General features: G+C 49.0%; 3 protein-coding genes across 4 annotated transcripts in view; 2 read left to right on the top strand and 1 right to left on the bottom strand.

The window, feature by feature from the left end:
• ELL (elongation factor for RNA polymerase II) overlaps positions 1-762 on the bottom strand; it is a 55,279-nt gene extending 54,517 nt beyond the window's left edge. Inside the window, exon 1 of one of the 2 annotated variants that reach the window (XM_083720426.1) lies at positions 443-762. In XM_083720426.1, coding sequence (XP_083576552.1) covers positions 443-658 — 216 coding nt within the window. In that variant the 5' untranslated portion in view covers positions 659-762. The remainder of the gene's footprint in view (positions 1-442) is intronic. The other variant, XM_083720425.1, reaches the window with a different exon arrangement.
• MRPL34 (mitochondrial ribosomal protein L34) lies at positions 657-4,812 on the top strand (the record flags this gene model as incomplete). Its single annotated transcript, XM_083720102.1, has 3 exons — positions 657-778; positions 3,076-3,294; positions 4,256-4,812. The coding sequence occupies 3 exons, from the start codon at positions 657-659 to the stop codon at positions 4,548-4,550; spliced, it is 636 nt and encodes a 211-aa protein (XP_083576228.1). The 3' UTR covers positions 4,551-4,812.
• A 1,280-nt stretch (positions 4,813-6,092) lies between these two features.
• Positions 6,093-17,895, top strand: DDA1 (DET1 and DDB1 associated 1). Its single transcript, XM_083720843.1, has 5 exons — positions 6,093-6,175; positions 9,584-9,664; positions 13,924-13,975; positions 15,106-15,167; positions 16,671-17,895. Exons 1-5 carry the CDS (start codon positions 6,173-6,175, stop codon positions 16,779-16,781), a joined length of 309 nt encoding a protein of 102 aa, XP_083576969.1. The 5' UTR covers positions 6,093-6,172; the 3' UTR covers positions 16,782-17,895.
• Positions 17,896-21,153: the final 3,258 nt, after the last annotated feature.

Here is a 21,153-nt window from a genome sequence, read left to right as displayed (position 1 = left end):
GGGGGGTCCTCTTTTTAAAAAGGGGGTGCTCCCCACATTAATGAGGGGGGTGGCCTTTTCCTACCCCGTCCTTTATAATGACACGAAGAGAGGGAGAGTGGGGGGGCTCTATTTAAATAGGGGGGTCCTCTTCTTAAAAAGGGGGTGCTCCCCACATTAATGAGGGGGGTGGCCTTTTCCTCCCCTGTCCATTATAATGACACGAGGAGAGGGAGAGTGTGTGGGGGGACTCTATTTAAATAGGGGGGTCCTCTTCTTAAAAAGGGGGTGCTCCCCACATTAATGAGGGGGGTGGCCTTTCCCTCCACCGTCCTTTATAATGACAAGAGGAGAGGGAGAGTGTGTGGTGGTGGGGGGGTCCCCTATATATGGGGGGGTCCGTGCCTCCCCTCCCCCCTCACAGAAGCCCCGCCCCCTCCCCTCCCCCCCCGCGACCACCCACCTTGCGCCCCTGGTAGGCCTCGAAGGCGCGCAGGGCCGAGTCGGTGAGCTTGACGTGGAAGACGGAGACGCGGGTGCCGCGGCCGAGCCGCCCGCACGACAGCGCGTAGCCCCCCTCCGCCAGCGCCGCCATCTTGGGAACCTCCGCCGAGGGAGGAGGAGGAGGAGGCGGCGGCGGCAGCGGCGGAGGCACAGGCGCCCGGCCACGCCCCCTCATGCCTAGATTATGCGGCGCCGCGTGCCCCGCCTTCCACGCCCTCCGCCTGACCCTCGCGCCCTCCGACGCTCGCTCCGCCCCCGTGGCGCCATCGCGCAGCCGCGAGGCACGCCGGGAAGTGTAGTCTGGGGATGGTTTTTTTTCTTCCCCTTCTCTTCCGCCCCTCTCTCTGTCCCACGCTGGATTAAACAAGGGAGGGGAGGGCATGCTGTCTTCTACAACAACGACCACGACGATAAATATTAATAATAATAAATAATGATGATAATAATAATAATAATAATAATAATAATAATAATAATAATAAAATAATATTAATTATTGAATAATTAATAAGTGTACTTTTTAATAAGGTTATGATGTATGTTTGTTTCATAGAATCCTAGAGTTGGAAGAGACCCCAAGGGCCATCAAGTCCAACCCCCTGCCAAGCAGGAAACACCATCAGAGCACTCCTGACATATGGTTGTCAAGCCTCTGCTTAAAGACCTCCAAAGAAGGAGACTCCACCACACTCCTTGGCAGCAAATTCCACTGTCGAACAGCTCTTACTGTCAGGAAGTTCTTCCTAATGTTTAGGTGGAATCTTCTTTCTTGGAGTTTGGAGCCATTGCTCCGTGTCCGCTTCTCTGGAGCAGCAGAAAACAACCTTTCTCCTTCCTCTATGTGACATCCTTTTATATATTTGAACATGGCTATCATATCACCCCTTCACCTCCTCTTCTCCAGGCTAAACATGCCCAGCTCCCTTAGCCGTTCCTCATAAGGCATCGTTTCCAGGCTTTTGACCATTTTGGTTGCCCTCCTCTGGACACGTTCCAGTTTGTCAGTGTCCTTCTTGAACTGTGGTGCCCAGAACTGGACACAGTACTCCAGGTGAGGTCTGACCAGGGCAGAATACAGTGGCACTATTACTTCCCTTGATCTAGATGCTATACTCCTATTGATGCAGCCCAGAATTGCATTGGCTTTTTTAGCTGCCGCGTCACACTGTTGGCTCATGTCAAGTTTGTGGTCAACCAAGACTCCTAGATCCTTTTCACATGTACAGCTCTCAAGCCAGGTGTCACCCATCTTGTATTTGTGCCTCTCATTTTTTTTGCCCAAGTGCAATACTTTACATTTCTCCCAGTTAAAATTCATCTTGTTTGTTTTGGCCCAGTTCTCTAATCTGTCAAGGTCGTTTTGAAGTGTGATCCCCTTTTCTTCCCCTTCTCTTCCGCCCCTCTCTCTGCCCCACGCTAGATTAAACAAGGGAGGGGAGGGCATGCTGTCTTCTACAACAACGACCACGATGATAAATAATAATAATAAATAATGGTGATCACAATAATAATAATAAATAATAATAATAATTAATTGAATAATTAATAAGTGTACTTTTTAATAAGGTTATGATGTATGTTTGTTTCTTTTATGTGTTTGTTTGTTTATAATGCTGTGAAAACCAATAAAAAAACTGGGGGGAAAATAATAAGTAATATTTAATACTAAATTATATTTAATATTTGATGAATTATTGTATTTTAATATCTTGCTGGAAGCCGCCCAGAGTGGCTGAGGAAACCCAGCCAGATGGGCGGAGTATAAATAATAATAAACCAATAGAATCTATTAATTCCAAAGGGCCTCCCCGCCCCATGGCTGAAGTTGGATGCAGATTTGATTAACAAGTTAATTTAGCATAAACAGCTATTTGTGTAATTTATCGTTCTTTTTATATACAGTATATATGAAGCGTGTGGAAATTAACAGACTTACGTTAGCTGTGCCCAGTGATTTTCAATGGGTCTACTCTGGTTATGCAACAACTGCCCCCAATTTATATTTCATGTGGTTTTAAACTCTTATTTGCATGTTGGGCAATTCTTTTATTTATTAATTTTTTATATTTCAGTCTATGTTGATGGATCACACGATTGTACTTATGCGTTTAGTGGCATTTATACTCCTTAACAAAGTTTTATACAGTATAGAAATCTAATTTCTCAGGCATAGGTAGAGAAAGACTACATGTAGGGCAGCTCGAGAGGGCCAAAAAGCCTCTTTCGTTTCGCTTTGGCGCGCAGTGCGCAAGCGCCTTGCCGCAAAGCACGCTGGGAAGTGTTGTTTTTCACTCTGGATAACAGCGTCGCTATTACATTTTTTCCAAATAATTACATAATTCTTGCTGTCCATAGCAGCCTGCTATGTGTATCTCTCGAAATAAGGAATAATAATAATATAAATAAATAAGGCGCGCAAAGGATGCTGGGTAATTCTCTCTCTCCCCGCCTCCTTGTTGCTAGGCGCGTCACAGGTCAAACTCATAATACTGTGGCTGAGGGGGGCGGGCCATTCAAATGACGCCTACGTATTGCATCACGAGGGGGCGGGGCCAATGTGTTTTTCCTTCTTCCCGACCCTTCCGACGTCAGCGAGACGCCGCCCTCTATTGGTCGAAGCCGAGAAGCGCGCCTCCGCAAAAAAAAACTACGCTACCCAGAAAGCAAAGCGGCGGACGCGCACCGCCTTTTCCGGTCGAATCTTTCGATCTTGATTGGTGCGACGTCACGGGCCAAAGCAGCGCTTCCGTTTCTGGAGAGAGAGGACAAGGCGAGGGACGAGGATAACATGGTCAGCTTGGCAGGAGGCAGGTAAGGGCTCGGCCGGAGCAGCAGCAGAGAGGGGGAGGCCTGGATTGTGCTGGGAGCCTCTGAGCATGCACAAAGTGATTGAAGCTTCTGCGCATGCGCAGAATTGCCCCGGTGGTTGAAGCCACTGAGCATGCACAGAGTGCACCTTATCTGTTAAAGCCATGTGGCAAGACGTGGTGTTCCTTGTGCAGGGCCTTTTCCTTCCACTTCCAGAGTGCGAATATGCACTAGAGCATACACAGAATACCTGTGAACATAATAATAATAATAATAATAATAATAATAATAATAATAATAATAATAATTTATTTTTACCCCGCCCTCCCCAGCCAAGACCGGGCTCAGGGCGGCTAACAACCAATAATAAAAACAAGTGGATAAAAATACAAGATACAACATTAAAACATTAGGGTGCAGCCTCTTCACAGGAGGAGAAAGGAAAAAGAAAGATGGGGAGGGAATCAAACTGATTCTAAGCCAAAGGCCAGTTGGAACAACTCTGTCTTACAGGCAAGTGTTTTCTTCCCCCTGCAGACAGTGTACTTCCTGAGCATGTACAGAGTGCATTTGTTGCCTGGAGAGGAGAGGTCTAAGCCTTTCTACTGAGACCTGAACGTCCTCATCAAAATTTACACAGTGGTACCTCTGGTTGCGAACGGGATCCGTTCCGGAGCCCTGTTCGCAACATGAGCAGAACGCAACGCGTGTATGCGCTTCTGCGCATGATGTCATTTTGAGCGCATGTGCGAGCGGCGAAACCTGGAAGTAAGCCTTTCCGGTACTTCCTGGTCGCCGCGGGACACAACATGAAAAGATTTAACCTGAAGCAAGCGTAACAAGAGGTATGACTGTACGCTTATAAAAACATAAAACTCAACACACAAAAAACCAGAAATGTCTGTCGTAATGAAACCTCAATAAACGAAGTTTTCTTTTCTTTCTCCCCCCACTCCACCCCCAGATCCCTCCTCCTCATGCAGAGGATTTCGGTTGCTGTGCTTTACCGGCGAGGGATCAGTTCCCTTTTCTCCATGTCGCTGTCTTCAGAGCCAGCAGCTGCCTGCCGGAGTTTCCCTCAGCTGGTGACGCCATGGGGCTGCCAACAGATCCGGACAAAAGCCCGCGGCAATGAGTACCAACCCTCAAACCTCAAGAGGAAACACAAGCACGGCTGGATCAAGCGCATCCGCACTCGGAGCGGCATCGAGGTGATCCTCCGACGGATGTTGAAAGGCAGGAAATCTTTGACCCATTAAAAAAACGTCCCCTGCGTCAAAAGCTTCAAACCGGTTCATTTTGCTGTAATGCGCTAAAGAGCCTTGCGCACCACAAATTGGAACAGAAAGTCTCCCATTTCTGCAATGTCCGTGGGGGTCCTTGCTTGGATTGCAAGCCAATGATTTTTCTATGGGGATTTGTCAACTGAATCGAAACTTTTGCAGGTGTCATTGCCATACAGGAATCAAGATTTATTTCCCACCTTTCTGCAAAGCAAATAAATTGTTGTTGTTGTATAGTTGTGTCTGACTCTTTGTGACCCCCTGGACCAGAGCACGCCAGGCACGCCTGTCTTCCACTGCCTCCCGCAGTTTGGTCAAACTCATGCTGGTAGCTTCGAGAACACTGTCCCACCATCTTGTCCTCCGTCGTCCCCTTCTCCTTGCGCCCTCCATCTTTCCCAACATCAGGGTCTTTTCCAGGGAGTCTTCTCTTCTCCTGAGGTGGCCAAAGTCTTGGAGCCTCAGCTTCAGGATCTGTCCTTCCAGTGAGCACTCAGGGCTGATTTCCTTCAGAATAATAATAATTTGTTATTTATACCCCGTCCATCTGGCGGGGTCCCCCCAGCCACTCTGGGCGGCTTCCAACAAAACACTAAAATACAATAACCTGTTAAACATTAAAATCTTCCCTAAACAGGACTGCCTTTAGATGTCTTCTAAAAGTTTGGTATTCTTCTCTTTGATATCAAGTGGGAGGGCGTTCCACAGGGCGGGCGCCACTACCGAGAAGGACCTCTGCCTGGTTCCCTGTAACCTCACTTCTTGCAGGGAGGGAACCGCCAGAAGGCCCTTGTAGCTGGACCTCAGTGTCCGGGCAGAACGATGGAGGTGAAGACGCTCCTTCAGGTATACTGGACCGAGGCTGAGCGAATGGATCACTTTGATCTTCTTGCAGTTCATGGGACTCTCAAGAGTCTCCTCCAACACCAGAATTCAAAAGCATCCATTCTTCGGCGATCAGCCTTCTTGATGGTCCAGCTCTCACTTCCATACATCACTACATACTGGGAAAACCGGCAAGCCTCACCAGTATCCCTGCCAAGAAAACTCCATGGAGAAAGACAACAGGCATATAGGAACATACGAAGGTGATTTATGCAGAAACCCTCCAGCCCCACACCATTGCGCCTCCATGCCTGGATAAAAATCCCCAGCGCCTTCCAGATTCCTGCCTAGGCAGCCACTTCCGCAGGCAGGAACCCGTCAGGTGCAGCTGCCTCCTCCAGCCCCGCCCTGCCCGCAGACTCTTGCAAGCCGCAGCCCCTTTAAAAACCCAGGCCTCTTGGAGAAACTCCATTTCCCGGCATGCCTTCCCGGAAGCCCCGCCCACCCACATCCGGCCTTCCCTCCCTCTGACTCGCCTTCCCTTTTCCGCGGCGGCGGCGGCGAGAGCGAAAGGGCGGCGAGGGAGGGCGGAGGAGGAGGGGCGTGGCCCTCGGAGCGGCAGCCGCGCGGTCCAATGGCGACGCCGCTTCCGCCTCGGGGCAGCCAATGGGCGCCGGCAGAGGGCGTGGCCTGGCTGTGGGAGGGGGGCCGGGGAGGCGGCGGCGGCCGGAGGGGGGGCGAGAAGTTGCCGAGGAGGCGCCTGGAGGGGGAAGATGGTAGGTGGGCGGCCGCCCGCCACGCGCAAGCCCCTCCCCCGGGGGAAGGAGCCCCCCCAACGGGTGGGGGGCCTCCTTGGGGGGCGGGGCGGAGGGTGGGGGGCTCATTGAGGGGGGGGAGGGGAGCCTCCATTGGGTGGGGGGGTCCCATTGGGGGAGGTGGGGCAGGGGGCTCTGGAAAGGGGCCTGGGGGGGCATGGTGATTATTATTTGGGGGGGGGTTGTGCATAGGCTTCAAAGGGGGGAGGCCTGGCTCTCTGTTTTTTTGGGGGGAGAGAATGTGCTTTTAGGGGGAGGCACTGAGGATGGGGGGGAGTCCAATGAGGCTGGGGGGGGCCTGTGCACAGGCTTGCAAGGGTGGGAGGCCTGGGTCTCTGTTTTTTTTGGGGGGGAATGTGCTTTTAGGGGGAGGCACTGAGGCTGGGGGGTGTCCAGTGAGGCTGGGGGGGTCCTGTGCACAGGCTTGCAAGGGGGGGAGGCCTGGGTCTCTGTTCTTTTTTTGGGGGGGAGAATGTGCTTTTAGGGGGCAGCACTGAGGATGGGGGGGAGTCCAATGAGGCTGGGGGGGTCCTGTACACAGGCTTGCAAGGGTGGGAGGTCTGGGTCTCTGTTTTTTTTGGGGGGGGAATGTGCTTTTAGGGGGAGGCACTGAGGCTGGGGGGTGCCCAGTGAGGCTTGGGGGGGGGGTCCTGTGCACAGGCTTGCAAGGGGGGGAGGCCTGGGTCTCTGTTTTTTTTTGGGGGGGGAGAATGTGCTTTTAGGGGGCAGCACTGAGGATGGGGGGTGTTCAGTGAGGCTGGGGGGGTCCTGTGCACAGGCTTGCAAGGGGGGAGGCCTGGGTCTCTGTTTTTTTGGGGGGGGAATGTGCTTTTAGGGGGAGGCACTGAGGCTGGGGGGTGCCCAGTGAGGCTGGGGGGGTCCTGTCCACAGGCTTGCAAGGGGGGGGAGGCCTGGGTCTCTGTTTTTTTTTGGGGGGGGAATGTGCTTTTAGGGGGAGGCACTGAGGGTGGGGGGGTGTCCAGTGAGGCTGGGGGGGGTCCTGTGCACAGGCGTGCAAGGGGAGGAACACTGAGGCTGGGGGGTGTCCAGTGAGGCTGGGGGGGGTGTCCTGTGCACAGGCTTGCAAGGGGGGGGAGGCCTGGGTCTCTGTTTTTTTGTGGGGGGGAAATGTGCTTTTAGGGGGCAGCACTGAGGATGGGGGGTGTCCAATGAGGCTGGGGGGGTCCTGTGCACAGGCGTGCAAGGGGAGGAACACTGAGGCTGGGGGTGTCCAGTGAGGCTGGGGGGGGGTCCTGTGTACAGGCTTCCAAGGTGGGGCAGGGGGCTCTGCAAAGGGGCCTGGGGGTGATTATTATTTGGGGGGGCTGTGCACAGGTTTGCAAGGGGAGGAGGCCTGGGTCTCTGTTATTTTTTGTGGGGGGAGCATGTGCTTTTAGGGGGCAGCACAGAGTGTGGGGGGTCCAGTGGGGTTGGGGTGCTGTGCATTACGAACTGGTGGGGCTAAGCGGGGGGGGGGTGTCTCATCTGTGGGGTGGGGAGGCAGATTGGGTCTGGGGTGCTTTCAGGTCGGCGGCAGGGAGGGGAGCCTGATGAGGTAAAGAGGGGGCCATTGGTGTGGTCCTTGTTTTTGCCTCCAAACCACCCCCCCAATGAATGGGGGAGCTGTTTGGGAGCTTTATGGAGCTTCTCCCCCCCCATCCCATCCCATCCCCCTTCCATCAGGGAGGGGCTTTCTTACGACTGGCGCTGGCGGAGAGAAGCACCCCTGTTGGGTTGCTGTGTGAACAAAGTCGGGGTGGGGGTTAGGGGGTGTCTTAATGAGCTTATAGGGCAGGAGGTGCAAATTTTGGGGGACAGGAAAAGCATCCATCAGTGAGGCTGGGATGACTAGGGAAGACCCCAGACCTGCATGTGGGGTGTCTGGAAAATGTTGCTTTTAGGATTTGCACTCAGAAAGGTTTGGGGTTTGCTGTCGGCATGGGGGGGGGGCAAAGGGATTCGGGGCGACTGTTGAGTAGGTTTCCTGCTGGGGGTGTTGGCTTTGCTCAGAGAGCAAGCTTTGTTGTCAGGGTTCCAGGCATTTTATGCAATCAATTCTCCGTGCTTACAACAGCCCTAAAAGGTAGGCTAGGTTGAGAGAGGCAGCAGATGACCGCAAAGTCGCTGCAGTGAACTTTGTGTTGCTGAGTGGGGATTTGAACCCAGGTCTCTGCCAGGCTGCAGCCTGACACCCAAACCGTTGTGTCACACTTTTTGTTGTTGGTCTGGACGGTTTCTGTACCACAAGAATATAAGGTTAGCGGATTCTGCATTGGGGTGAGTCAGCTGCCTGTCTCAGGGGTGCTTATAGGGTGTGGTGACATCATAGAAGAAATCACAGAATCATAGATTTGGAAGGGACCCTGACTACCATCTAGTCCAACCCCCTCGCAATGCAAGAATTTGCAGCTGTCCTGACAGGAATCAAACCTTGGTGTTATTAGCACTGCACTCTAACCAACTAAGCCGCCCTGAGCCCAGTCTTGGCTGGGGAGGGCGGGGTTTAAATATTATTATTATTATTATCATTATTATTATTATTATTATTAAGCTACCCAGCGGATTGCAGATGTAGCAATTTGAGTCTAGGGCTTTATATAAGGCATCTTCCTATTTTGGCTGTATTTGGAACCACGAAGACTAGTAACTTACTGTTTAGAGGCAACATATATATATAATGAAAGGGACGCGGGTGGCACTGTGGGTTAAACCAGAGCCTAGGACTTGCCGATCAGAAGGTCGGTGGTTCGAATCCCTGCGACAGGGTGAGCTCAGTCCCTGCTCCTGCCAACCTAGCAGTTCAAAAGCACGTCAAAGTGCAAGTAGATAAATAGGTACCACTCCGGCGGGAAGGTAAACGGCGTTTCCGTGCGCTGCTCTGGTTCGCCAGACGCGGCTTAGTCCTGCTGGCCACATGACCCGGAAGCTGTACGCCGGCTCCCTTGACCAGTAAGAATAATAATAATAATAATTTATTATTTATACCCCGCCCATCTGGCTGGGCCTCCCCAGTCACTCTGGGCGGCTTCCATAGAAACCAAAAATAAAGGCCAATAAAGCGAGAAGAGCGCCACAACCCCAGAGTCGGCCACGACTGGACCTAATGGTTAGGGGTCCCTTTACCTCTACCTATAGATATAATGATAATAAAAATATGTTGCTAAAATTAAGGGGTTTTTTGCAGGAGGGGAGGGATCAAGTTTCTAGTCCTTAAGGGCTGCGAAAGGTCAGGCAGCTTCCTGAATTTGTGGCACGCTGAATGGAGCTGATGAGAGCAAGAGAAAAGCAAAGGGGGAGCGTCCGCCCCAAAAGATGCTTGCTGCTTAAAAGCCTGTCTGTGGTTTCACTTTCTGTTTTGCTTCATTCCAGGCTGATTTTCTGAAAGGGTTGCCTGTCTACAATAAAAGCAATTTCAGCCGTTTCCACGCAGATTCTGTATGTAAAGCATCGGTGAGTACCAACTCTTGGCTTGAAGATCCAACAAAGAGTCGCACTTGAGTCTTTTCGAGGGTTGAGGGTCCTGGTTATTTCAGGGTTTTTTGGGGGGGTGAACCCAGAATTGATCTCCCACCAAGACACTCCATTTGTGCACGATTTCATAGAATCGTAGTATTGTGAAGTTGGAAGGGATCCTGTGGATCTTGTAGTCCAACCCCTTGCAGTGCAGGAATCTCAACTAAATCATGCATGATAAGTAATAAAAATAATTTATTATTTATACCCCACCCATCTGGCTGGGCTTCCCCAGCCACTCTGGGCGGCTTCCAAAAAAATATGAAAATACTGTAATACGTTAAAAGCTTCCCTAAACAGGTCTGCCTTCAGATGTCTTCTAAAAGTCTGGTAGTTGTTGTTCTCTTCGACATCTGATGGGAGGGCGTTCCACAGGGAGGGTGCCACCACCGAGAAGGCCCTCTGCCTGGTTCCCTGTAACTTGGCTTCTCACAGGGAGGGAACTGCCAGAAGGCCCTCGGCACTGGACTTCAGTGTCCGGGCAGAACGATGGGGGTGGAGACCATCCAACCTTTGTTTAGAAACCCGCAAGGAATTATAGAGTCCCCCATCTCCTGAGGGAGTGAGTTCCACTGGTGAACAGCTCTTACCCTCAGAAATTTCTTCCTGGTGTTTAGTCGGAATCTCTATTGGTTTGGGTCCTCCCCTCTGGCGCGGCAGAAAACAATCTTGCTCTGTCGTTTGTGTGGTAGTACTTTAGATATTCTGGAGACTCTTGAGAGTCCCATGGACTGCAAGAAGATCAAACCTCTCCATTCAGAAGGAAATCAGCCCTGAGTGCTCACTGGAAGGACAGATCCTGAAGCTGAGGCTCCAAGACTTTGGCCACCTCATGAGAAGAGAAGACTCCCTGGAAAAGAACCTGATGTTGGGAAAGATGGAGGGCACAAGGAGAAGGGGACGATGGAGGACGAGATGGTGGGACAGTGTTCTCGAAGCTACCAGGATGAGTTTGACCAAACTGTGGGAGGCAGTGGAAGACAGGAGGGCCTGGCGTGCTCTGGTCCAGGGGGTCACGAAGAGGCGGACACGACTAAATGACTAAACAACAATGCTACATCTTAGTAATCATAGCATCCTTTTCTAAGCGCTCGCAGACCGGCTGTTGAATTACAGTAATACCTTTCCCAGTATTAAATGTCAAGCTGACAAGTCAGTAGTTATCTGGGTTTTTGAAGAGGGACAACATTTCTCTGCAGGAACCTCCCCTGTTCTCCAAGAATTCACAAAGTTTATAGACAGAGGCTCTGAGATTGCACCCGCAAGATCCTCAAAATCATTTAAAGTCACTAGGTTTTTCCTTATCACCTCGTTTCCTATTTTGGATTGCAGCTCCCTCCTTACATCATTTATTCTGTTAGGCACTGCTTTCCTTTTGGTTGAAGGCAGAGGCAAAGCAATGGATTATAAATCAATAGATTGTGCTATCTGTCTGTAGGAATTGGGCAGCGGAGGGGAATGAACAAAAATGGAATATCCGTATTATAAGCAGGTCCTTTTTTAAAAAAAGCATCAACACACAAATGGCTTTCAAATCTGCAACCATGTTCTCAGAAATTACGGGCAAAGTCTGACCTCACAGTTCATCTGTGCCTTCATGTTTATCTGTGTAAAAACTGAGTGTGCATCGGCTTAATATTTTAGAAATGCAGAAACTTGGGTCCTGTTCTATTTTCCTGTTGGAATCAGCCCTTTATTCAGAACCATGAGGGCTAGCATCTTAAAGTCTTGGCAAGATCGTCTCTCTCCCAGAGCGCAGACCCGCAGCCTCTTGAGATTCGCTTGTCTGTAAGCGGCAGTGTGTTTCCCCGTCGGAAAACCCTGGTGTTTTCCTGCTGGATTAGAAGGAGAGTCTACAGGAAGGTGTCTAGGAGAAACATATCCTAGCAAAGTACCGTATTTTTTGCTCTATAAGACTCACTTTTTCCCTCCTAAAAAGTAAGGGGGAATGTGAGTGCGTCTTATGGAGCGAATGCAGGCTGCGCAGCTATCCCAGAAGCCAGAACAGCAAGAGGGATTGCTGCTTTCACTGCGCAGCGATCCCTCTTGCTGTTCTGGCTTCTGAGATTCAGAATATGTTTTTTTTGTTTTCCTCCTCCAAAAACTAGGTGCGTCTTGTGGTCTGGTGCGTCTTATAGAGCGAAAAATAAGGCACAGCTTTCAAGCTGTCTGCAAGCTCCTTCTCCATTGAGAAACAGGCCTGTGTGGTTTTTAGTGGCAAAGTGGGGTGAAGTCTTTGAAAATCAGAAGCAAAGTAAATAAGCCTGTCGTCAGAAAATGCGTTAATGAAACTGCAGTCTATCCTCCCTTCTAGGATTCGTGTGATGTGGTTTTTGAGCTCTTCGTAGCATGCAACCCAGCTGCAGCCAGCTTTCGGGGGAGGCAGAATTATGTGATTACTGTATTTTTTGCTCTATAAGACTCACTTTTCCCCTCCTAAAAAGTAAGGGGAAATGTGTGTGTGTCTTATGGAGCGAAGGCAGGCTGCGCAGCTATCCCAGAAGCCAGAACAGCAAGAGGGATTGCTGTTTTCACTGCACAGCGATCCCTCTTGCTATTCTGGCTTCTGAGATTCAGAATATTTTTTTTCTTGTTTTCCTCCTCCAAAAACTAGGTGTGTCTTGTGGTCTGGTGCATCTTATAGAGCGAAAAATACGGTAATTTGTCGCTTTTTCTACCACTTCGGATAGTACCGCTGGTTATGTTATTGTTAATATCTGGTTGCTTTGGGGGTGCTTATCATATCTGACTCCATTTTTTAGTTATGACAACCAACTGTTTTTATCTCTTGCCAGATTAATTTTTAGCGACTTTCCACATTTTCAACAAACCCATAACAAATTTTATACAACTGTTTCCAAAAAAATGACTTCCTGCCCCCTTCTTAGATGTGTCCAGAATTACCCCTTATTGCTGTTTATAATTTCATAGCGATTTCATTTGTTAACAACTCCTCGTACGTTAGTTAACATTCCCAATATTGTGAGGATTACTACTCCATTTATCAATCCGCATTAAACCATTCATTATCATTTCTGAAATTTAAGCAGCTGGTATCGATTGGTAGCTTAAGATCAATTCAAAATGATTGAAAAAATAACTTACTTGGATTGATGACATTTTGAAACAAGTCTGTCCTGGTTTTCTTTTCCTGCTTTTTTTTTTGCTGTTGCGCAGCGAGGCTCCTTTGGAGAAAGGAAAATGCAAACTAGAGGAATAATAGCACTGTGAGGATCGTATCCCATACTAGCCATACTCAGGAGTAAACCTGTTGGAATTAAGGAGCGTGGCTAACTTGGGCCTGTCAATTTCAGCAGGTCTTTCCTAACCAGAGATTGGTTACAGCCCTGACTTTGGGATCTTTGGACTTAGAATAATAACAATGATATTAGTAGTAGTAGTAGTAGTGTTAATATTATTAGTATTATTTATACCCCGCCCATCTGGCTGGGTTTCCTCAACCACTCTGGGTGGCTCCCAACAGAAAAAAAACACAATAAAAGGTCAGGGAGAGAACCACCAGAAGGCCCTCGGAGCTGGACCTTAGTGTCCGGGCTGGACGATGGGGGTGGAGACGCTCCTTCAGATCTACTGAGGTGAGGCTGTTTAGGGCTTTCAAGGTCAGCACCCAGTGCTCAGAAACGTACTGGGAGCCAATGTAGGTCTTTCAGGACCGGTGTTATATGGTCTCGAAGGCTACTCCCAGTCCCCAGTCTAGTTGCCGTATTCTGGATTAATTGTCGTTTCCGGGTCACCTTCAAAGGTAGCCCCGTGTAGAGCGCATGGCAGTATTCCAAGCGGGAGATAACCAGAGCATGCACCACTCTGGCGAGACAGTCTGCGGGCAGGGAGGGTCTCATCCTGCATACCAGGTGGAGCTGATAGACAGCCACCCTGGACACAGAATTGACCTGCGCCTCCATGGACAGCTGTGAGTCCAAAACGACTCCCAGGCTGCGCAACTGGTCCTTCAGGGGCACAGTGACCCCAGGGACCTTTTATTTTTTAACCTGTATGCTCTTTGCAGGCAGAGGTTTGTTTGTAGTTTTGTTCTTGCCCTTGTGGGCAAGTATCTTCAAGAAGAACCAAGTTAACGGGACAATGTGGGTAATCAGCAAGATGATGGTTGAACTTCAAAGATCTCTCTCTCTCTCACGCAAAAAAATCTCATTCTCTCCTTCTTTTTCAATTTACAGAACAGAAGGCCATCAGTATATCTCCCTACGAGGGAATATCCGTCAGAACAAAGTAAGCACTGGCTTTTTCGCTCCTCCTCTTTTCATGAGCTTTCCACTTGGGAAATATCTGTGGCCCTCCGGATTTTGCTGGTGGTTGCTGGGAGACGGGGTCCAGGAATGTCGGCAGTGTAAAAGAGAACTGGGCAATGCAATTTTTGAGAAGGCTGTGAGCGCTTGCCTCGCCGCTCGATCACCTGAGATCACCTGCAGGAACACCACCGGTCGTTCCCCGAGCCGGTGAGGTTCATTTGGCTATAATAAACTGAGCCTATGGAACTCTCTGCCACAAGGTCCTGCGGGCAGCTTCTCAGCTAGCGCCTGCTGTAAACTTTCCATTTCTGTTAGCCTTATGCAGGCAGCAAAGTATATCTTTCCGCAATAGTTGCCTGATCTTAACTTCCTGCATGGCTTTTATTATGTGGTTTATTGTCGCACGACAGTTGTGAATAATAGAGGCGTATATAAATGTCTTTATAAATAGATTTTAAAAACTGCACACCCTTCCCCATATCTTCTTCTTTGGCAATCCATCGTAGCTGAGTAAGATTGTCTTCCATGAACACGCTTTTAACAGTGAGTCCGTAAGTGGTTATGGAGGCCAATTCTGGATCCACACGTCCTTCCACAGTAGGGACATAAGTTTCCGGGCGGGAGTTGATCCCGGTGAGGGTTTGCCAAGCGTGCTTTCCTCTTAGCACATTTCTCCCTTGCGTCCTGAGTTCGAGTGTCTTCAAAGCCCAGGACACCTTTGGTAAAGGCTGTTCTCCAACTGGAGTGCTCGCAGTCCAGTGATTCCCAGTTGTCGGTATTTATGCTACATTTTAAAAGATTTGCCTTGAGAGAGTCTTTAAGCCTATTTCGTTGTCCACCATCATTACGCTTACCATTTTCAAGATTGGAATAGAGGAGTTGCTTTGGAAGACGATAATCAGGCATCCGAACAACATGACCGGTCCAACGAAGTTGATGTTGAAGAATCATCGCTTCAACGCTGGTGATCTTTGCTTCTTCCAGTATGCTGGCCCTAGTTCTCCTGTCTTCCCAAGTGATGTGTAAAACTATACGGCCATTTAAAACAAAGAAATTTATTGTGATAATGTCCTTTATCTCCCCCCCTTCCCCGGTTCTCTCTTCCAACAGTTATAGTAACAGAAAAGACGAACATACTTTTGCGTTACCTACATCAGCAGTGGGACAAAAAGGTACGGAACGTGCTCTGCTAGCAATTTGCGCAATCTTGTCTAATTTCAAAAGCATCCCCCAGCAAACTTTCTTTCAGGTCCCCTGCAAGGTGGGTGGTAGGAAAAGGCTACAGAGCCTCTTTTCGTACACCGGCACCTGCCTACCCTGGCCTTACGTTCCTGGAACACATCTGTTCTGTTTGGGGCTCTTGCTAAACCTGCTCATCTTTCCATAAACCTTATGAGAATTTTATCCCTGTTGGTTCTGAATTGATCTCTGTATGTGCGTGGTCGTTTTTTCTGCTCTCTTTATATTACAATTATTTTGCACGCACCGTTGTTTTAAAAGCGATTGATTCTATATATACAGTGGTACCTTGGAAGTCGAACAGAATCCATTCCGGAAAGCCGTCCGACTTTCGAAAACCAAGGCGCGGCTTCCGATTGGCTGCAGGAAGCTCCTGCAGCCAATCGGAAGCCACGCCGGACGTTCAGGTTCCAAAGAACGTTCGCAAACCGGAACACTCACGTCCAGCTTTGCGGCGTTCTGGAGCCAAACGTTTGACTCACAAGGCGTTTGAGATCCAAGGTACGACTGTATATATAAACAGTTGAATTCTTACATAGCAAAGTGCTCTGGGAAGCTCTCCGTAAACAAAATTGATGATAATAATAATGAATTACGCACCTAAGCCCCAAAACACACACGCAACCCTTTGAAATTGTATCCAGCTGTGTTACACCCCGAGTAAAGGTAAAGGCATACAGCCGAGGGAGCCGGCATACAGCTTCCAGGTCATGTGGCCAGCATGACTGAGCCGCTTCTGGCGAAACAGAGCAGCGCACGAAAACGCCGTTTCCCTTCCCGCCAGAGTGGTATCTATTTATCTATTTGTACTCTGATGTGCTTTCAAACTGCTAGGTTGGCAGGAGCAGGGACCGAGCAACGGGAGCTCACTCCGTTATGGGGATTCGAACCACCAACCTTCTGATCGGCAAGCCCTAGGCTCTGTGGTTTAACCCACAGCGCCACCCGCGTCCCTGTTACACCCAGAGTAGACCCACTGAAACCAACAGACCCGAGTCTCTTGTGTCCATTCATTTTGGTGGGTCTGCCTCGAGCAGTGTTTCCCAACCTTGGGCCTCCAGCTGTTTTTGAACTACAATTCCCATCATCCCTGACCACTGGTCTTGCTAGCTAGGGATGATGGGAGTTGTAGTCCAAAAACAGCTGGAGGCCCAAGGTTGGGAAACACTGGCCTAGAGTGTAACATTCGCCTCCCGTCAAAGCAAACAAACCCCTCCCGGTTCATTTCTTTGGGTCGACCCCTAAGGATGTTGGAGGCGTACATTGCCAATTTAACTTGCCTCTTTGCCGTTCTTGTTTGTGGGAGAACCGCCTCGTTCCTTTACTTCGGGGGGCGAAAACCTGTGTACGAATCGCTCCGAACCCGATCAGGGATCAATCTCACCCTGGTTTCTCTTATCTACCCTCCATCTCTCTACTCTTCTTGCTCCCATCAGAACGCAGCAAAGAAAAGAGACCCCGAACAGGTGGAAATAGAAGGCGAGAATTCAGCTCCACCCCGGAAAATCGCTCGGACGGACAGCCAGGATATGAATGAGGACACTTAAAAACTAAAACAAACTTTTTTTTTTTTTGCTTGTCTTCTGTGTTAAAATTTACAGGGGCTTCCTGTGTGGGTTTTTTTTTTGTGGTGGGGGGGGAGTGTCTGTTGACCATGTATGCACACCAACACACACATTTCCACAATCAGCTTGCCTTTCTTCCTCTGCTGGTCCACCCTTCACTATGCAGCCACTTTAGATCTGTAGCAGCCAATGTATTTATTTCTGTTTATTTGTGTGTGTGTTGGCGAAAGCGGGGACGAAAGAGGCATGGCGGGGGGGGGGTGTCGCGGGGCAGAAGAGAGAGAGAGAGGGGTTTCTTCTTCCATTTTTTCTCTCCATTATTATTTATGTGCTCTCTCGCTCTCTCTGTTGCAACAAGTTGGGAATACAAAATGATGTTTAAACTGTGATCCATTCCCTTTCTGTTTGGGGGAAAAGGCAAAAAAAAAAAGGACACCCCCCCCCACTTTTGCGGCTAATCTCTCCCCCCCCCCAAAAAAAGAAAAATATCTTTGTACTAACGTGAACTGTATCCAAGCTCATGCTGAAACACCCCCCTGACTTTTTTCTGGAATCAAACCTTCCATCTGTACAATTACTGGTGTGCGTAAAAGAGGGGGTGTGGTTTTCAAATTCTTCCTTTGCACCTCCTAATCTAAGTGTGATCTGAGGCGAGGAGGCCGTATCCTGACCTCCCTCTCCCCTTTCATTTCGATGTTTTCGTTTTCTGGGAAACATTTTTTTTTTTAATTAGAAAAAATATCGTCAACGTTCCTTCTTCGATGGATTCTCTTCACCAGACGTGTCGGTGTCCTCTTTAGCTGATAACTGCTGTATTGTTTTTATTTTTATTATTAAAAAAACACACCCATCTTTAGCTTTCTGTTCTGGGGAGTTTTGTTAGCATGTCAGCCATAGGTTGTGAAGAGGAAAGGAAAACATTTCTGTTTGTCACCGACCCCTTTCTCCCTCCATCCCCTGACCCACCCCCCGCAAATCAATATCTCTCTCTCTCTCTCTCTCTCTCTCTCTCTCTCTCTCTCTCTCAGATCACTCTATGAATGGACCAGTTCTGTGCAACTTTTGCAGTAGAATAAAGAAGGATTTTTCTCACCAATTTGGCTGGGTTTATTTCGGGGTTCTGCACCGTGAGCTGTGCCGGGTTGACTCCCAATTTAGCAGGAAACCCGTTGAGAGCCAGCGTGGTGTAGTGGTTAAGAGCGGTGGACTCGTAATCTGGTGAACCGGGTTCACGTCTCCACTCCTCCACACACAGCTTCTGGGTGACTTTGGGCTAGTCACACTTCTTTGAAGTCTCAGCCCCACTCACCTCACAGAGTGTTTGTTGTGGGGGAGGAAGGGAAAGGAGAATGTTAGTCGCTTTGAGACTCCTTAGGGTAGTGATAAAGTGGGATATCAAATCCAAACTCCTCCTCCTCTTCTGAACTGAACAGACCTGAGTTAAGTAAAAGCCGTCCTTTTCAACGGGCGCTGTATCATAGAGTTGTGAGGGACCCCCCAAGGGACTCGCAGTCGAACCATAAAAAGGTAAAGGGATCCCTGACCATTAGGTTCAGTCGTGGACGACTCTGGGGTTGTGGTGCTCATCTCGCTTTACTGGCCGAGGGAGCCAGTACAGCTTCCGGGTATGCGGCCAGCATGACTAAGCCGCTTTTGGAGAACCAGAGCAGTGCACAGAAACGCCGTTTACCTTCCCGCTGGAGCAGTACCTATCTATCTACTTGCACTTTGACGTGCTTTTGAACTGCTAGGTAGGCAGGAGCAGGGACCGAGCAATGGGAGCTCACCCCGTCATTGCGGGGATTCGAACCACCGACCTTCTGATCGGCAAGTCCTAGGCTCTGTGGTTTAACCCACAGCGCCACCCGCATCCCAAGTCCAACCATACCTGTCAACTATTTCCCTTTTGCTGCAAGGAATCCTATTTGGAATAAGGGAATTTCCCTGTAAAAAAGGAAAACGTTGACAGCTATGAGTCCAACCCTCCTGGAGTGCAGGAACCACACCATGGAATCTAACCCAACAGTTCCGCTAGATGTTTAGCTGTGCAATGGGACATTTCCTCCCAGGCACCCCATAAATCTGCTCCAGGTTGGGGGACACCCCCCCCCCCGGGACTCGATTTAGAGGTCATGCATCGCTAGCTAAACATCGCAATATACTGATATATCCCAAATGTCTGGTACAGTGGTACCTTGGTTCTCAAAACGCCTTGCTTCCCAAACGCCGAAAACCCGGAAGTGAGCATTCCGGTTTTCGAACGTTTTTCGGAAGCTGGACGTCCAATACAGCTGTTGGCTATTGTTTCTGGGGCGCCTGAACCAATCAGAAGCTGCGCCTTGGTTTTTGAACATTAAATCAAACGGACTTCTGGAATGCATTAAGTTTGGTGCTTTTGTTTTTGCTATTTATTTTGCGTTTTTGTTTTTGAGGCTTTTTCGGTTCATTTGTTTTTGTGACTGTGTGGAACCCAGTTCAGCTACTGATTGATTGATTGTGCGATTGCGGAAATGGATAAAAGCCCCTCATCTAAACAATGACTATCATCAGTGCAAGTAAGATTTTTTTTTAACCATCTACTACACTGTCTTATTTATTTTACAGTACAGTACATTGATTATTGCTCTCATTTTATGGATCAGTGGTCTCTTTAGATAGTAAAATTCATGTTAAGTTGCCATTTTAGGGGTTGTTTGTAAGAGTCTGGAACGGTTTAATCCACTTTGCATTACTTTCTATGGGAAAGCATGCCTTGGTTTCGGAACGCTTTGGTTCTGGAATGGACTTCCAGAATGGATTAAGTTTGAGAACCAAGGTACCACTGTAAAAGGATGGAGCTATGTCATGCCGTTGATTGGAGTCACAGTTTCCCCCACCATTGTGATTTTTTCATACTCCCATTTGATTCTTAAAACTTCTTTCAAATCCAAGAGTTTGGGAGAAGGGACCCTGTGTGTATCTTCTACCTACGGAGAAGGGATCGTTTGTGAGGTGCGTGTAATAATTCCTCCCCGGGGATCTCGCTCCCCTCTTGTTGAAATATATCTTTTTTTTTTATTGCATTTCTGCTGATATTACAAAAATATGACAAAAAATAACTTAAAAGAAATTGAAAACCCGCCCACACGCTTTACTTTTCTTTTGTTTCCTTCCTTTGTCCGAGACGCCAAAAATAAATTAAAAGGCAGCAAGTTAATAAATAATAATAGTACTACTCCCCCCCCCTTTTCTTGTCCCGCTCCGACGACAACCACAAACCCCCTCCCCACAATTCTTTCGGCCAGTTCATTGCTTGGAAGAGTAAGACATTGAAACAGGTGCTCTTATAAATTGCTCGCAGGGATCTGTGTTCGGGCTTTGCCATAGGTGGGGTGGGGTGCTGGGTTTTTTGGGGGGTTTACAAACTCTGCATTCTCACCACCACCTCCCTGTCGCCTTCAAAGATCCCTGTTGCATCAGAGAGGCACTCCCCCAAATTCCCCCCGCCGGGTTTGAAGCTTTGGTAGGCTGACATCATGAAGGTTGATGAATTTCTGGGCCACCGTCAAAGCACCTTCTACAATAAAGGCAATGCGAAGGCAGCGTCTATAACCTGCTGCAAGTCTCGCTTTTTCTACAGTGGGTTCAGAGCTCGCCCACTTTGGCTAAATTGTGTCCTGCTCTCGGGGGGGGACAACAACGATGGGGTTCAGGGGCCTGCAGTCCACCCTTCCTTGAACTCCTAGCTGGACCCTCGTCCCAGCGCCTTGGCAGCGGGTGTCGAGAACCTTGCAAGCCTTTCTCGCACTGATGCGTACCGTATTTTTCGCTCTATAAGATGCACCAGACCACAAGACGCACCTAGTTTTTGGAGGAGGAAAACAAGGAAAAAAATATTCTGAATCTCAGAAGCCAGAACAGCAAGAGGGATCGCTGCGCAGCGAAAGCAGCGATCCCTCTTGCTGTTCTGGCTTCTGGGATAGCTGCGCAGCCTGCATTCGCTCCATAAGACGCACACACATTTCCCCTTACTTTTTAGGAGGGAAAAAGTGAGTCTTATAGAGCAAAAAATGTGGTAATCTGCAAGAAATCCGTAAGGGTCGTCGGCACCCATCCCCACCTGCTAACGTCGCGTTATTGCTGTTACCAAAAAAAAAAGGAAAAAAAGCTTGCCCGTTGCAAAAAAATAATAATAACATAGCACATCCGCCGCAGAAGAACGATATAAGCAAATGCAGTCCATTCGTCCGCCACGGCTGATGTTTTTCAGAGAGCGGCTTGCAGATGTAGACATGTGGGTACTGCTCTTCCTTGCCTCGCCAACCCAAAGGGTCGGCGATAGAAGCGGCCGTCTTGTCTTTAAGTTCCTCGCAGC

This window comes from Podarcis gaigeae (assembly GCF_964106915.1).
Source record: "Podarcis gaigeae genome assembly, chromosome: 18".
In the NCBI taxonomy this organism is placed as follows: Eukaryota; Metazoa; Chordata; class Lepidosauria; order Squamata; family Lacertidae; genus Podarcis; species Podarcis gaigeae.
The sequence above is the reverse complement of the archived record's forward strand: the minus strand, read 5'-3'. Positions and strand labels throughout refer to the sequence as shown.